General features: G+C 43.1%; 1 protein-coding gene across 4 annotated transcripts in view; it reads right to left on the bottom strand.

The window, feature by feature from the left end:
• The window catches only part of LOC139394251 (calsyntenin-3-like), a 40,097-nt gene that overhangs the window by 22,767 nt on the left and 519 nt on the right, over nt 1–16,811 (bottom strand). For 2 of the 4 annotated variants that reach the window (XM_071142280.1, XM_071142293.1), the window contains exons 2-8: nt 15,869–15,935; nt 11,360–11,482; nt 8,779–8,989; nt 8,314–8,522; nt 6,805–6,954; nt 3,171–3,356; nt 2,410–2,709 (exon numbers count right to left, since the gene is read on the bottom strand). In XM_071142280.1, coding sequence (XP_070998381.1) covers nt 2,410–2,709; nt 3,171–3,356; nt 6,805–6,954; nt 8,314–8,522; nt 8,779–8,989; nt 11,360–11,482; nt 15,869–15,935 — 1,246 coding nt within the window. The remainder of the gene's footprint in view (nt 1–2,409; nt 2,710–3,170; nt 3,357–6,804; nt 6,955–8,313; nt 8,523–8,778; nt 8,990–11,359; nt 11,483–15,868; nt 15,936–16,811) is intronic. The other 2 variants (XM_071142285.1, XM_071142300.1) reach the window with 2 other exon arrangements.

Raw genomic sequence — 16,811 nt, 5'->3', positions numbered from 1 at the left:
AGAATGAGTAGGTGTGTCCAAACTTTTGACTGGTTATATATATATATATATATAAATATATATAGCGGTGGGAAAAGTACCCAATTGTCATACTTGAGTAAAAGTAAAAGATACATTACCCAAAAAATATATGGGGGATTGGAAATGCAGAAAATTACATTAATGGAAGCAACAATCTATCCGCAATATTAAAGCTGATCCACCCCTGAATTAAAATATATACAGTGCCTTGCGAAAGTATTCGGCCCCCTTGAACTTTGCGACCTTTTGCCACATTTCAGGCTTCAAACATAAAGATATAAAACTGTATTTTTTTGTGAAGAATCAAAAACAAGTGGGACACAATCATGAAGTGGAACGACATTTATTGGATATTTCAAACTTTTTTAACAAATCAAAAACTGAAAAATTGGGCGTGCAAAATTATTCAACCCCTTTACTTTCAGTGCAGCAAACTCTCTCCAGAAGTTCAGTGAGGATCTCTGAATGATCCAATGTTGACCTAAATGACTAATGATGATAAATACAATCCACCTGTGTGTAATCAAGTCTCCGTATAAATGCACCTTCACTGTGATAGTCTCAGAGGTCCGTTAAAAGCGCAGAGAGCATCATGAAGAACAAGGAACACACCAGGCAGGTCCGAGATACTGTTGTGAAGAAGTTTAAAGCCGGATTTGGATACAAAAATATTTCCCAAGCTTTAAACATCCCAAGGAGCACTGTGCAAGCGATAATATTGAAATGGAAGGAGTATCAGACCACCGCAAATCTACCATGACCTGGCCGTCCCTCTAAACTTTCAGCTCATACAAGGAGAAGACTGATCAGAGATGCAGCCAAGAGGCCCATGATCACTCTGGATGAACTGCAGATATCTACAGCTGAGGTGGGAGACACTGTCCATAGGACAACAATCAGTCGTATATTGCACAAATCTGGTCTTTATGGAAGAGTGGCAAGAAGAAAGCCATTTCTTAAAGATATCTATAAAAAGTGTCGTTTAAAGTTTGCCACAAGCCACCTGGGAGACACACCAAACATGTGGAAGAAGGTGCTCTGGTCAGATGAAACCAAAATTGAACTTTTTGGCAACAATGCAAAACGTTATGTTTGGCGTAAAAGCAACACAGCTCATCACACTGAACACACCATCCCCACTGTCAAACATGGTGGTGGCAGCATCATGGTTTGGGCCTGCTTTTCTTCAGCAGGGACAGGGAAAATGGTTAAAATTGATGGGAAGATGGATGGAGCCAAATACAGGACCATTCTGGAAGAAAACCTGATGGAGTCTGCAAAAGACCTGAGACTGGGACGGAGATTTGTCTTCCAACAAGACAATGATCCAAAACATAAAGAAAAATCTACAATGGAATGGTTCAAAAATAAACATATCCAGGTGTTAGAATGGCCAAGTCAAAGTCCAGACCTGAATCCAATCGAGAATCTGTGGAAAGAACTGAAAACTGCTGTTCACAAATGCTCTCCATCCAACCTCACTGAGCTCGAGCTGTTTTGCAAGGAGGAATGGGAAAAAATGTCAGTCTCTCGATGTGCAAAACTGATAGAGACATACCCCAAGCGACTTACAGCTGTAATCGCAGCAAAAGGTGGCGCTACAAAGTATTAACTTAAGGGGGCTGAATAATTTTGCACGCCCAATTGTTCAGTTTTTGATTTGTTAAAAAAGTTTGAAATATCCAATAAATGTCGTTCCACTTCATGATTGTGTCCCACTTGTTGTTGATTCTTCACAAAAAAATACAGTTTTATATCTTTAGGTTTGAAGCCTGAAATGTGGCAAAAGGTCGCAAAGTTCAAGGGGGCCGAATACTTTCGCAAGGCACTGTATATATATATATATATATATACAAAAACTTTAAAAAAAAACTTAAGATACCTTAATAGAAAATGACTCAAGGAAAAATGAGTCACCCAGTAAAATAACACTTGAGTTAAAGTCTAAAAATATTTGCTTTTAAATATACTTAAGTATCAAAAGTTAAAATAATAAAAAAAATTGCTTATATTAACCAAACGGCACAATTTTTTGTTTTTGTTAATTTACGGATAGCCAGGGGTTTCACTCCAACACATAATTAGCAAATTAAGCATTTGTGTTTCGTGAGTTCGCCAGATCAGTGGCAGTAGGGATGACCAGGGATGTTATCTTGATAAGTGAGTGAATTAGACAATTTTCCTGTCCTGCTAAGCATTAAAAATGTAATGAGTACTTTTGGGTGTCAGAAAAAAAATGTATGGGAGTAAACATTACAATATTTTCTTTAGGAATGTAGCAAAATAAAAGTAAAAGTTGTCAAAAATATAAATAGTAAAGTACAGAAAAAAAAACTACTTAGGTAGTACTTTAAAGTATTTTTACTTTGACTGACAGTTGTGACTGACCATTTGACTGACCATTCTTGACGGTACTGCAGACGATAGTCTCCTCCTCCCTGCGGTTTCCTCTGACCTGATTAGTCGGAGGCTGGGTGTTGATTCCACCCCTTCTCATCCACAGCTGGAGGGTGAAATGGTCTCCGGATACGGCCGCGGCAATAGAGTCGGGTACCATGGCAACATGGGTGGAGCCATTGAAGGAGAACACCAGGGATGAATCAGAAGAAGGGAGGGTGGGCAAGGCTGAGGTCCAATTGGCTGCTGGGGACGGGGGCGGGAGTAAGTCCACTTCACCTCTCACAGCACCTGGTGAGACAGGAGTGAAATTATGAATTAAATACTGTACAACCCAAGCCTTGGTAAAGGCCTTAGAAGCATTAAGTCTTTTGGGACTGTCTGTGGTTAATGTGCTTGTTTCAGGTTGGGAGTTCAAACCCCCCTTTTGACTCACTCCAATGTTGCTGCATAACTCTACTTACTAACTCTAAACACAGCCTTAACGAGCTGACTTTTGGACTCAATAAATGTAAGCTGATATTGTAAGCTCAAAGAATATCAGGGCCTGTACTCTCCCGAAATGCATGACTGGATTACTTCATTTCATTTATGCACACACCACAAATGCAAGGTATTTTTATGCTTATGTGGGAAATAGGGCTAAAACCTATGTGACTTGAGCATGCTCCATTCCAATCTTCAAATAGTCACACATTATTATCCCAAAGATTGAGGCCATCATGAATAGCCCAGACTCAAGCAGCACTCACCACAGAGTCTACGCACTGATCGGTCTGAGTAGCTGTCCCTGTCACAGCCCTTCCCAATATGGCCAGTCTGCAGCTCTACGGTGGCCTGGATGTTCCACACAGTCTCTTCGCAGGTCTCCAGGTGCAAACTGGGGAACAGGGGAATGCTGCCTGACCCGGGGGTATACTCCACCCGCTTCGACCAGCCTGAAAACCAACAGAGAAAATAAACCATCAAAATACAGTGCATTAGGGAAGTATTCAGAACCATTGACTTTTTCCACATTTTGTTACGTTTCATTACAATACCCCATAATGACAAAGCAAAAATAGGTTTCTATTTTTTTGTTGCAAAAAATAAATACAAAATAACTACCTTTTTTACACAAGTATTCTGACCCTTTGCTATGAGACTTGAAATTGAGCTCAGGTGCATCCTGTTTCTATTTATCATCCTTGAGACGTTTATACAACTTGGAGTCCACCTGTGGTAAATTCAATTGATTTGACATGATTTGGAAAGGCACACACCTGTCTATATAAGGTCACACAGTTGACAGTGCATGTCAGAGCAAAAACCAAGCCATGAGGTCGAAGGAATTGTCCGTAGAGCTCCGAGACAGGATTGTGTCGAGGCACAGATCTGTGGAAGGGTACCAAAACATTTCTGCAGCATTGAAGGTCCCCAAGAACACAGTGGCCTGCATCATTCTTAAATGGAAGAAGTTTGGAACCACCAAGACTCTTCCTAGAGCTGGCTGCCCGGCCATACAGATCAATCGGGGAAGAAGGGCCTTGGTCAGGGAGGTGACCAAGAACCCAATGGTCAATCTGACAGGGCTCCTCTGTGGAGACGGGAGAACCTTCCAGAAGGACACCCATTTTTGCAGCACTCCACCAATCAGGCCTTTCTGGTAGAGTGTCCAGACGAAAGCCACTCCTCAGTAAAAGGCACATGACAGCCCTCTTGGAGTTTGCCAAAAGGCAAAGAAACAAGATTCTCTGGTCTGGTCTGATGAAACCAAGATTGAACTCTTTGGCCTGAATGCCAAACGTCACTTCTGGAGGAAACCTGGCACCATCCCTACGGTGAAGCATGGTGGTAGCAGCATCATGCTGTGGGGATGTTTTTCAGCGGCAGAGATTGGGAGACTAGTCAGGATCGAGGGAGAGATGAATGTAGCAAAGTACAGAGAGATCCTTGACAAAAACTTGTCTAAGCACACAGCAAAGCAACGCAGGAGTGGCTTCGGGTCTCTGAATGTCCTTGAGTGGCCCAGCCAGAGCCCGGACTTGAACCCGATCGAACAACTGTGCAGCAATGCTCCCCATCCAACCTGACAGTGCTTGAGAGGATCTGCAGAGAAGAATGGGAGAAACTCCCCAAATAAAGATGTGCCAAGCTTGTAGCATCATACCCAAGAAGCAGTGACCTGTCATTCAGGGCAGCTTTGTTGCCTGTTTTGCATGTTATTTTGGCATTAATACGATGTCACATATCAGTTTGAAAAATATTTATACTTCTTTTAATAAAGCCGCATAAAAACATTGTCTCTTTTTTGCTTTCTTGAGTAAGGCAGCTCCAGAATGCAGGTGTTTCAGACTAGCTCAGTACTTTCCCTGGTGGTGGGTCAGCCAGTGAAAAATACAGAGCGTAGGCGTTGTTAATGTTCTCTAGTTGCGCCGTGATTGGCTCAGTGTTCTGTCACTCATGGGGACACTATGTCACCGCAAAATCTACAGGGAGAGCTAGAAAATTCAAGCCCTTTTGGGTGGTGCTTATAGATCTACTTTAGAGATGCCCATTCAAGAAGGCACAAGGTCATTGGCTACAGATAAAATGACGTCAAATCATGTTATATCTACCGTAGCTTTGATTGGACTGATGATGTCAACATCATACTTTAAAAATCTTAGCTAGCAAGCTAGACAAGCAGCCATCATCCTGAATCAAGTCGACAATCCTTTTCAATCCTTGTCATATGAAGAGAAATAAAATGTATTGATTCTCATCTGCCATTGGATCTAAACATTACACAACAAATTGGAAATCGCAAATTCAACATTGAGTGGTTTGGAAGGAATCAGTGGCTAACTACAAGCATTGCAAAGCAATCAATAGCCTGCTATTCAGAGGAGAGGGTGTGTGGTCCAAGTCTGGGTTTAAGGGTCTCTTTTCCAAGCTTTTTTTTCCAAAACTTTTTTTTTTACCTTTATTTAACTAGGCAATAAGAACAAATTCTTATTTTCAATGAAGGCCTAGGAACAGTGGTTAACTGCCTGTTCAGGGGCAGAATGACAGATTTGTACCTTGTCAGCTCGGGGGGTTGAACTTGCAACCTTCCGGTTACTAGTCCAACACTCTAACCACTAGGCTACCCTGCCGCCCCAAGGGCGAAAAGGGCCAGAAAAGGTTGAACACATTGGCCATGCTGTTAATCCAGCATGACTTCTGTTGCATTCAAAACAACTGGAAACTCTGATCTTGGAAAACTTCAGTGAGTTTAAGACAACTGGGAACTCTGGAAAAAAAACAAGCTCCGACTGGGAAAATACGTTTTGAACGGTCATCCAACTTAGAATTTGCAAGTCGGGAACTTGGGCCTCTTTCTAGAGCTTGGGCCACACAATTTCCTGTTCAAGTGAGCACAGCACAACAAGGTGAGTCCAAAAATGTATTGTATGCTGCTTCTTAAATGATGTAATATGCCAGGGAGATCTGTATACTGTAGCTAAGAAAGTAATAATAAGTGTATGTTGTGTAGTAAGCTGTTAGTAGTCATGTGCCTCACCCTAATAATTTGGTCCCTTTCCCCCTCATAATTTTGCCCACTGTTCTGACTTGTTGGTGCACATGTAACCTACAGCCTGTTTTGGAGAAATGTCAATGAATATTCTAAGCACTTTCAATGCCCCCTTCATTTAAACCATTTTGGGGGAGTTTGCCCCACCAAGACTTACATGCTGCAATCGCCACTGCCAAGAAGACTCAAGGCTGTAATCGCTTCAAAAATTGCTTCAATAAAGTACAGAGTAAAAAGTGTGAATACTTACGGAAATGTGCTAGTTTTTTTATTTTAATGCATTTCCAAAAATGTCTAAAAGCCTGTTTTTTGCTATGTCATTATGGGGTATTATGTGTATATTCAGGGATAAAAATATGTATATTTTAGAATAAGGGTGTAAAGTAACAAACTGTGGAAAAAGTTATGAGGTCTGAATATTTTCCGAAAGCACTGTACAAAAAAATCTGTGTTGATGAGTCATTCATGTTAGGATAATTATGCTCTAAAGGCAAAGGTAAGTTGTGTCCCTCGACCACTCACACCAATTAAGTTATCAAGTAGTATTGTCATCTTTGGTTATCACCATTTTCTCAATTGAAGTCTGCAAAATTTAACCCAACAACGTCCATTCTATATGCTACAGTATCATTAAGAGACTAATGTAGTTCCAACAAAGATACAGCCTGTGTCCCAAATTACACCCTATTCTCTAGATACTGTAGTGCACTTCTTTTGACGACGGACCCTAGGGCTTTGTTCAAAAGTAGTGCACTATATAGGGAATAGGTCCATTCCACACCACCACTGAGGAGGCAGATGAATTAGTCATGAATAACGAGGGTGATGATGCGTTTAGTGTTATTGATTACCGATCCAGCCGGGTTTGCAGGACGGTTTGACCGTGACGACGACCTGGGCGTCGGCCTGAGCTCGGTTCTTGCCACAGTCGAACGCGGTCACCCAGAAGGTGTGGACACGCTGGCGCTTCGAATCCAATGGCTCTGTGTTCTTAATGTTACCTAGGAGATGGGAAAAGAGGGACGGAGAGGGAGAGAGAGTTATGTACAGTACAATACAAAAACAGTCATTCCCTCACTCAAAAGCACAGCATGAAAAGTATGCACTCCTATACACACACTCTCACCACACCTACGCGCACACACAGTAGACACTCCAAAGTTGTTCAGTGCAGTATATTCAAACGGAAAAGGCAACGACAAGGGAGGGAGAGAGAAGAGAGAACTAAAATAATGAATAAAGTTTCCTCTTATATCTAGAGACAAAGAGAGAATGTAACAAAGATATGGTTGACGGAACTTGCACGACAGGCCGAAGACAATGTGAGACGGGGGAGAAAGAAAGACTGCGAAAGGGAGGGATGAAAGAGAAATTTAGAGGTAGAGTGGGAGAGAGAGAGAGAGAGAGAGAGAGAGAGAGAGAATGACAATACTAGGGCATTTAAACCGCCCGGGCAGAAACAAAAAAAAAGTCTCTGTGCTTCATCTGGGCCCAGCAGCCTGACCCATATATTAAAGGAACTTCTGATCCCCTGCAACCTCCTCCCCAGTCACTGCCAATTGTGCAAAGTCATGGTAAAAACCTGACTCCTGAGAACATCTGCCTTCCCCTTTTCTGTTGTCATATTACAAAATGCACGCTATCGATCTCCCACCATTAGCCCGTCAATGGCAGTCTTGCAGACTGAAATCAAAGCCTTCTCCTCAGAGGAAACATGTCTACAAGATCAACGGAAACACTAGACTAAGGCCTAACCCCCCTGAACCTATTGTCCTCTGGGCTCTGTTCAAAGAAACCTGCCCTAGCAATGTTGATGCATAAGCTTTGCTTACACAACTACTACCTACGCACACGTATGTTTTTCTGAAAACTAGGACTATCTACTCGTGAAGGCGGGAGTCAAACTGTGTTTCATACAGCAAAAACAGGCTGCAAATCTGCTCATTGTGGTACAAAAGGAATGCTATAGCATAAAAACTGCAAAATGGGTGAGCAAGATACTTGGAAATGGTGGAGGAGTGAGTGAGTGACTACTTAAGGGACCGGTCATTCTCTAGCAACGTACATAGCAACAAGACCAACTGGAGACAATCAAAATAGAACAGGGAAATGAACTCATATTTGTACAGATTGGTAGTCATCAACATGCTAACTGTTGTTTTCATTGGTGACAAGATGTCAACTCACACACTACATTCAATTTTATAGTATATGAATCAAATAAACAAAATGTCAAGACCAGAGCCATATATTTAGATAAACATATTCTAAACGGCTCAGGTAAAGACTAGCCAGATCCTTGTTTATTTGTGGAAATCTGCTGTAAAGCCCAGCTCTATTGTGGTAGCTGTAGTTCTCACCATCGTTATCGATGACAAAGGGAACGTTGGGGGTGATGATGTCGTAGAAGCAGATCTGGCTGTACTGCGGGGAGCAGTCTGCGTCGAGGGCCTCAACGCGCACGATGTGGTCGAACAGACGGCCTTCTGGGACGGAGGCCTCGTAGCGACGCTCCACAAACACTGGGGAGAACTCATTTACGTCGTTCACACGTACATGCACCGTGGCCCTGAAAGAAAGAGAGAGAAAGAAAGAAAAGAAAGAGAAATAGGAGAAAAGTAAAGACCGTGATAAAGATGAATGAAGAGAGGTCAATACATACATAACTGCATGGTAATATAGTAAGGTATGGATCAAGCATAGCAGAGGCAAATACCCAAGGGTTAATCATTCTCCAAACTACAATAACCATTATAACCTCTGACAACAATCCAATCCATGAAACCTATTTGACCTTTAGGGTAATGTAATGTAGTGTATCTCACTTGTGGGACTTCTTGCTGTTGGCTCCATCGGGGCCCTCTCCACAGTCATAGGCCTGGATGGTGAAGCTGTGCTCCCGCTGGCTCTCACAGTCCAATGGCTCTTTAGAGCGGACCAGGCCCTCCCCTGTCGAGCGGTCCAGAACCACCGCCTCAAACTGGACCGAACTGGATCCCGAGGGCCCATTGTGCACCCGGAAGCCACAGATCTCACCTGGAGGAGAGAGAGAGGGGAGGGGGGGGGGGGGGGTGACATTTTGATGATTTACATTGACAGATTTACGCAAATAGAGTCTTCAATGGCTAAAATGAACAACATGAAATGAAATTCAGTGATCTATTTCAATGAACCCCATGTGATGTTACATGATCCAATCAATAATTTTATTGTCCCAGTTGGGAAACGTGTACCATAATGATTTCTGTGAGCACAGGGCATATAATGTTCCCAATGAATACAAATAATTGAATTTCACTTGGCTGTGGAGGACCAGCGCAGTACCCAGGAATAGAATTACACACCAACTATTGGGGCAGCCCTAAAAATAGAGGACAGGACAGATATGATTATTTTCCATGTAAATATTTGTAATGCTTCTGGGAGTGCACAGCAAAATCCTTTCGGTAGTGCTTTATTTTACGGTACTTGTTCCACTGGTATTTACCAAATTGTGTGGTAACAATTTGAACTTTCTGGCGACAAATGATGGCGCTTCATAGGTTATTATTGTGTAATTACCATTTTACAACTCTGATTTTAGGACGGCATAACATTTTCAATTTCTAACAATTTCCCCTCTACAAAATGCTTACTCACTGTAGGGGTATTGTGAGACTCGGTTTTCAATATGCTAACCGTGGCCATTGTAACCAATAGCAAATATGTTCCAAATGGCAATATGTTTTATGTTTATACTCGGTTTAATTAGTTAACACCCGGTAATATTTCTACCGTAAAATAAATTGCTACCATACTTTCAATGCTAATATTTTATCATGCTTATTATGTGGGAGAGTCCTGATTTGCTATAGGAGGACTGCCAAGTGGCCCCCCATCATTCTAACCATGCCTGTTGTCATGACTGTCTTGATCAGGTCAGGTTACAGGAGACCACAACCCTACAGATTATCTCTCAACCCCAACAGAGGAGGAGAGATCAAGGGGTTTGAAGACGTGGGGGGGTTTTATGGCCCCCACGCCCCTGGTAAATCTAAGGCCACAGACAAATTCCTTTGTCAATTTACTATGGAGAACCAGCCTCAGAACATTAAACATGAAATAAAGGGACTTTGGAACAATGGTTTCCGTCAGCCACAATGGTGGCTGATAGATGGACTATGAAAATGTATGTCATTTTTGTTCTGTTATTAAAGGTTAATAGATGACGTTATTACGAAAACATTGTAATGTGAAGGGTTTTCCTAGTATATGTTTGATGTTTATACATTGTACGTTGTATGGAAAATATCAAAATCAAAGAGAATGTTTTGGGGAAGATGAAATGTTAAGTTAGTTGTCTAAAATGGGATTTGAGAAAAATCTATCCCTTGCCTCATTAACTTGGTACGCCCAGAGAATTGCCCTAAAGGAGGCTACGCCCACTTCTGACCCAAGGGTATAAAACCTGTGAGTATAGAATTTACAACAGGACTACGTGACCCCAGCTGCAGCAGGGTCTGAAAAAGTCAACCAACCCAAGTTTGAGGACAAAGAAATCCTTTTCTACCCAAGCTACGGATGAGTAGCTGTGTCTAAGCGGGTGAATTCAAGTCAAACCACCTAGCCTCCATCTCCCATTGAATTGTGGTATCTAAAGGGATTCATTCCTATGCTGTGAGCTCTGTGCTACATAGCTGTCTGTGCTCAGAAGAACCCTTCTAGAGAAAAGGGGGGAACAGACTCCTAAGCCAAAAGGGACACGGACACCGGGAGGACGAGCAACGAGGTGCGCAGGAGAAGTGCTTCATCGAACAGCGGAACGGTCCACGCAGAGAATCCCCGGAGATCACCCCCCACGTAATTACATCATTATATTCTGACCCATAAGAGTGACAGCTTGAGGCAGGGCTAGGGTTAGAATAGAATAGCTGACAAATTCACCCAAATGTATATTTCTCGTGTACTTTGTTTTCTCGCTCTTTTGAAATTCCCGTTGTGGGTAACACGCGCCATAGTGTGTTGGCCCGTTATACTAAGTTTTAATCAATAGCCTATAATGTGTGTTGTCTATGTGTATCTTTTAGCATCATTTTAGCTTTTTAGTAAATAAAAATGAAGATTGGTGTGGTACGAATTCATTAGTGGGACCCGGGTCCGTGCAGATTCAAGGGCTATACGACGTTCAGATTATGAGACTGATAGAGGCAACTGGTTAATTAGCAGCTGTTGTAAAATCGATATTCTGATATTCTTTGAGTTAATTTGGGAAATAGAAACTCAATAAAACTAGTTTTCCCATGGTGCCCCAGGTTAATGAGTTAATAATTGCTTGATTCAGTTAATCACGTAATTAGAAACTTGTAACCATTCGATGAGCAACAGTCGTCACATTAACTAATACAACGTCACGACACTGTACTGCACCTGCGTAGTGCAGTGGAGCGTCTTTATCCAGGGCGAACAGTGGTGGGTTGAGAAGAACGGTGTTGTCGTTCTCCATGACAATACCCTGGTACTCCGTCTCGATCCATGGCTTGTGCTTATTGGCTGAACGGTAACACAGGAGACAAAAGGAGGCTTGGGTTAAATGGAGCAATTAGAAGGGGAAAAAAACATGGCTACTTGTAACAACCCCATTACATGACAGGACGTGTGTGTGTGTGTGTGTGTGTGTGTGTGTGTGTGTGTGTGTGTGTGTGTGTGTGTGTGTGTGTGTGTGACTGCAGATATACATACAGACAAATGAAGACACACACAGACACACAGAAATGCACACACACTCAACCCCCACCCCCTAACACACAAGTGTCACTCCACACCTTGCGTCAGTTGGCAACATAATTACATCTATGCCGATTTCACCTTATCACACAGGGAGAGGTAAATTGTACATATCAATCAGAACAGCCCAAGCAGTCGGGCCCACAGGCTGCCTGACCACTTCACTCACTGGCAAACGTGGACGTCCAAATTAAACAGGGAAAGTTTGCTGTGAATACACCCTCTAATTGCCAATTAATTATTCATTTCTCTCCAGAATGTTCACCCATATCAATCAAGGGAGAACGAGCTGGAACGGTGACGATTTTACACTCAAACAATCAAAGACCAAAACAAAAGCCTGAGGGCTTTTATTTTAGACATGCCTCCCTCACTAGACACTGAGATGATGACGTTCAACTCAGACAGCGATGACAGAGCCACAGGACATGTTGTGTAGCAACCGCTCCGCCGTTTCAACAACCAAAACACTCTGGCTAATTATAACAATTAAAAATGCCAATCTGTCCTGAATCAATGTGAGATGAGAGTACTACAGAGTGGAAAGTAATTGTCCTCCAGTACTAGTCATCTCAAAGACGAGTGGCGTTCTCTCCTAGCCAGATGGGTGTACTGCAAAGCAGGAGCAATGAGTTAGCCAGCTAACTTTGACAAACAACCTGAAATAACATTTGATTTTCTGGTTCATTAAGAAAGCTAATACAGTGAATTCGGGAGAGCAGACCCCTTGACTTTTTCCACATGTTGTTACATTAGACTTATTCTAAAATTGATTTAATCACCCCCCCCCCCCCCCCCCTCCTCCCCTCCTCAATTGATCTACACAATACCTCGTTGTCACAAAGCAAAAACAGGTTTAGATTTTTTTTCTGCAAATGTATGAACGTTTTTAAAGTAATCAGACCATTTACATTGTTGAAGCAACTTTGTTGGCAGTGATTACAGCCTTGAGTTTTCTTGGTTATGACGCTACAAGCTTGGCACACCTGTATTTGGAGAGTTTCTCCCATTCTTCTCTGCAGATCCTCTCAAGCTCTGTCAGGTTGGAAGGGTAGCGTCGCTGCACAGCTATTTTCAGGTCTCTCCAGAGATAATTGATCGGGTTCAGGTCTGGGCTCTGGCTGGGCCACTCAAGGACATTCAGAGACTTGTCCCGAAGCCCCTCCTGCGTCGACTTGGCTGTGTGCTTAGGGTCGTTGTCCTGTTGGAAGGTGAACCTTCGCTCCCAGTCTGAGGTTCTGAGCGCTCTGGAGCAGGTTTTCATCAAGGATCTCTCTGTACTTTGCTCCGTTCATCTTTCCCTTGATCCTGATTAGTCCTCCAGTCGCTGCCACTGAAAAACATCCCCACAGCATGATGCTGCCACCAGGTTTCCTCCAGACGTGACGCTTGGCATTCAGGCCAAAGAGTTCAATCTTGGTTTCATCAGACCAGCGAATCTTATTTCTCATGGTCTTAGAGTCCTCTAGGTGCCAAGCAGGCTGTTGTGTGCCTGAATGCCAGACGGAGTGGCTTCCGTCTGGCCACTCTACCAGAAAGGCCTGATTGGTGGAGTGCCGCATAGATGGTTGACCTTCTGGAATGTTCTCCCGTCTCCACAGAGGAACTCTGGAGCTCTGTCAGAGCAGACCATCGGGTTCTTGGTCACCTCCGTGACCAACGCCCTTCTCCCCTGATTGCTCAATTTGGCCCGGGCGGACAGCTTTAGGATGAGTCTTGGTGGTTCTAAACTTCTTCCATTTAAGCATGATGGAGGCCACTGTGTTCTTGGGGACCTTCAATGCTGCAGAAATGTTTTGGTACCCTTCCGCAGATCTGTGCCTCGACAAAATCCTGTCCCGGAGCTCTACGGACAATTCCTTTGACCTCATGGCTTGTTTTTTGCTCTGACATGCACTGTCAACTGTGTGACCTTATATAGACAGGTGTGTGTCTTTCCAAATAATTTCCAATCAATTTAATTTACCACTGGTGGACTTCAATCAAGTTGTAGAAACATCTCAAGGGAGCTCAATTTCGAGTCTCGAGTCTCATAGCAAAGAGTCTGAATATTTATGCCAGCAGCATACCACCCTGCATACCACTGCTGGCTTGCTTCTGAAGCTAAGCAGGGTTGGTCCTGGTCAGTAACTGGATGGGAGACCAGATGCTGCTGGAAGTGGTGTTGGAGGGCCAGTAGGAGGCACTCTTTCCTCTGGTCTAAAATAATATCCCAATACCTGAGGGCAGTGATTGGGGAAACTGCCCTGTGTAGGGTGCTGTCTTTCGGATGGGACGTTAAACAGGTGTCCTGACTCTCTGAGGTCATTAAAGCTCCCAGGGCACTTATTGTGAGAGTACGGGTGTTAACCCTGGTGTCCTGGCTAAATTCCCAATCTGGCCCTCAAACCATCACGGGCACCTAATAAAACCCCAGTTTACAATTGGCTCATTCCTCTCCCCTGTAACTATTCCCCAGGTTGTTGCTGCAAATGAGAATGCATTCTTAGTCAACTTACCTGGTAAAATAATGGATAAATGTAAATAAGGTATCTGTTTTTTTTATTTGTAACAAATTTGCACAAAATGTTTAAAAAAAAAACTGTTTTCGCTTTGTCATTATGGGGTATCGTGAGTAGATTGCTGTGAAACCTTTTTTTAAATCAATTTTTAAACAAGGCTGTAACAAAATGTGGAAAAAGTCAAGGGGTCTGATTACTCTCCTAATGCACTGTAGATATCCCACTGGGCACAGACATCAGCTCAACATCTAGTTTTGATGTACATTTGGTTGAGTTGTCAACCAACGTGAAATAAACCAAACATACCTAATTCCCTAACTTTGATGACGTTTTTCCTAATCCAGTTCTCCACATTGATTTAACGTCATCACATTGATTTTTGTTGTTGAAATGACGTGGAAACAAAACTGATTCATCTAGTTTTTTCCCAAGTGGGATGGATGTATGTTTGGTTGTTGAGTCAATTAGACCATGCCCATAACAAGCTTATCTTTCTAAATACTAAAAATGTTTTCTTAAGGGTATTCAGGCAAGTTAGCTGCCTTGATCTTGCTTTGTAGTACACCCCTTTGGTTGTGTGACCAGGCTGGTGAGTCATGCCCAGGCTAGTATTCACGCCCAGGCTAGTATTCACCATCCTCAATGGTTAATCTGATACGAACACTGCCTGTCCTCAAGCTTCTGCTCTGTCCCTCTTTTTGTCATTTATCTCTAACCCTCTCCCCCCGCCTGTCTCTCTTTCCCATTCCCTCTCTCTCTCTCCATCTCTCTGCAATACAGCATTAATCTGAACATCAGGGCAGTGGATTACACCCGGGATTACAGATTGAGAGCTCTCTTTCCATCCCTCTCACTCCATTTCTCTCACTTTCTCTCTCTCTTTGACACATCCCCTCGTTCTCTGCCCTTCTCTCACACGCTCTTATCTCGCTCACTTTTTTCTCTCTCTCCGTCACTTGATTTAACGCACCATCTCTCTCTCTCTCTCTTCCTCTCCCCACCCACCCGCCCTTCCTAACTATCTGACTGTTTGTCTGTCACACATGCTGCGTCTCCGTATCTCTTTCCTTGGACCGACTCCTTTTGCCCCCCCCCCCCGTCACTGCTGCTCCCCTTCTCTCCTTTCCACTTCGCTCTCCCTGTCTTTTAGCGTCACTCCCTTTCTCCTCTCCTCCCTCGCCCTCTCTGACATCCTTCGCCCCCAGTCTAATTTCAAGTCTCCAGCGTGATAATCATTGGAACAATGTTGGTAAATCAAGAGTCATGGCTATCCACGGTGATCTATCTCAAGAGAAGAAGATTGATCCTCCTTGGAATGTCATGCTATCAATTACACACAGAATCACATACAGCAACATCACCACATTGAGCAAAATACATACATACATACATACACACAGGCTACATGCAGGACAACACTCTATAATGGTGATGTGTATGTAATCACACATTACAGACATATAATGTGATATATTATGACGTTGAGCACAGTGAGTGGATATATGATTGAATTCCCTCTAGTTTAGGGGACAGCAACAAAAGGGCCCTGGCCAAGAGCATGACTACAGGGATCTGTGCTCCCATGGCAATAGAAAAAAAACATTATTTCAGCAGTTCTCACAATTAACAGTCAAAAGGAAAGGAAACTGACCTTTGTTGCCATTGGCAACCGAAGTCAAGCAAAGGAGGAGGAAGGAGAGACAACTCATTCTGTCCATCTGAGGGAGGAAGGGAAAGGTAGAAGGGAGAGGACAGGGAGGAGGAATACAGTACATGCATTAAACCAGGGGTGTCAAACTCATTCCACTTAGGGCCGAGTGGGCTGGTTTTTGATTTCTCCTTTCAATTTGGGTCCAATTTAGACCTATACAACCAGGTGTGGTGAGGTCCTAACTAATCAGCGGCCTTAATTCATCAATTAAGTAGTAGGGAGGAGACAGTCGGCCCGCCGCAGAATGAGTTAGACACATTAAACCGATCAGCAACTGGAAGATAGGCTGAGGTGTAGAGAACATAGACTAGACATGCCAGGACAGACAAATACACATAAGTAAAAATCCTAATACATTAAGCCTACATCCAACGGAATCTTCCGGCGCTATACTTTCACCTCATACAGAATACCGACGAATAACGCAGAATAACAAAAGCCCAGTAAAAAGACAGCACATGGGCCCAGGTCATGGTAGTGAATTGGCACATTAAACTGGTACAATAAAATGGAGCATTAGACGGAATCAAAACAAACTGGTATGCATAATAAAAAGCTGCAACGTATAGCAGCCCAGTTATGCTGTTGTTCATTTTGAGATGGTAAATGATGTTATAGCCTATATACAGGCCAATATGCTGCCTATGCACACACCTACTGATTGCCTGGGTGGGTGTGTTTAGGCTTTGGTGTCCGTGCCAGTTGGTTGACACGGTATCCAAAATGATTCCATGGGGTATTGAGCCGTTATTTGCATCACGATACCACATTCTACCATTCACTGCCATGCGTAAAATCGAAGCCTATCAAGGCCTAGGCCTATATATTAAATCAAAACTAAAAACTTGAACGAGACTGTGTAGAGGAACGTACAATATATATT

Source organism: Oncorhynchus clarkii, chromosome 3, assembly GCF_045791955.1.
Source record: "Oncorhynchus clarkii lewisi isolate Uvic-CL-2024 chromosome 3, UVic_Ocla_1.0, whole genome shotgun sequence".
In the NCBI taxonomy this organism is placed as follows: Eukaryota; Metazoa; Chordata; class Actinopteri; order Salmoniformes; family Salmonidae; genus Oncorhynchus; species Oncorhynchus clarkii.
This window is presented reverse-complemented; position numbering and strand designations above follow the sequence as displayed.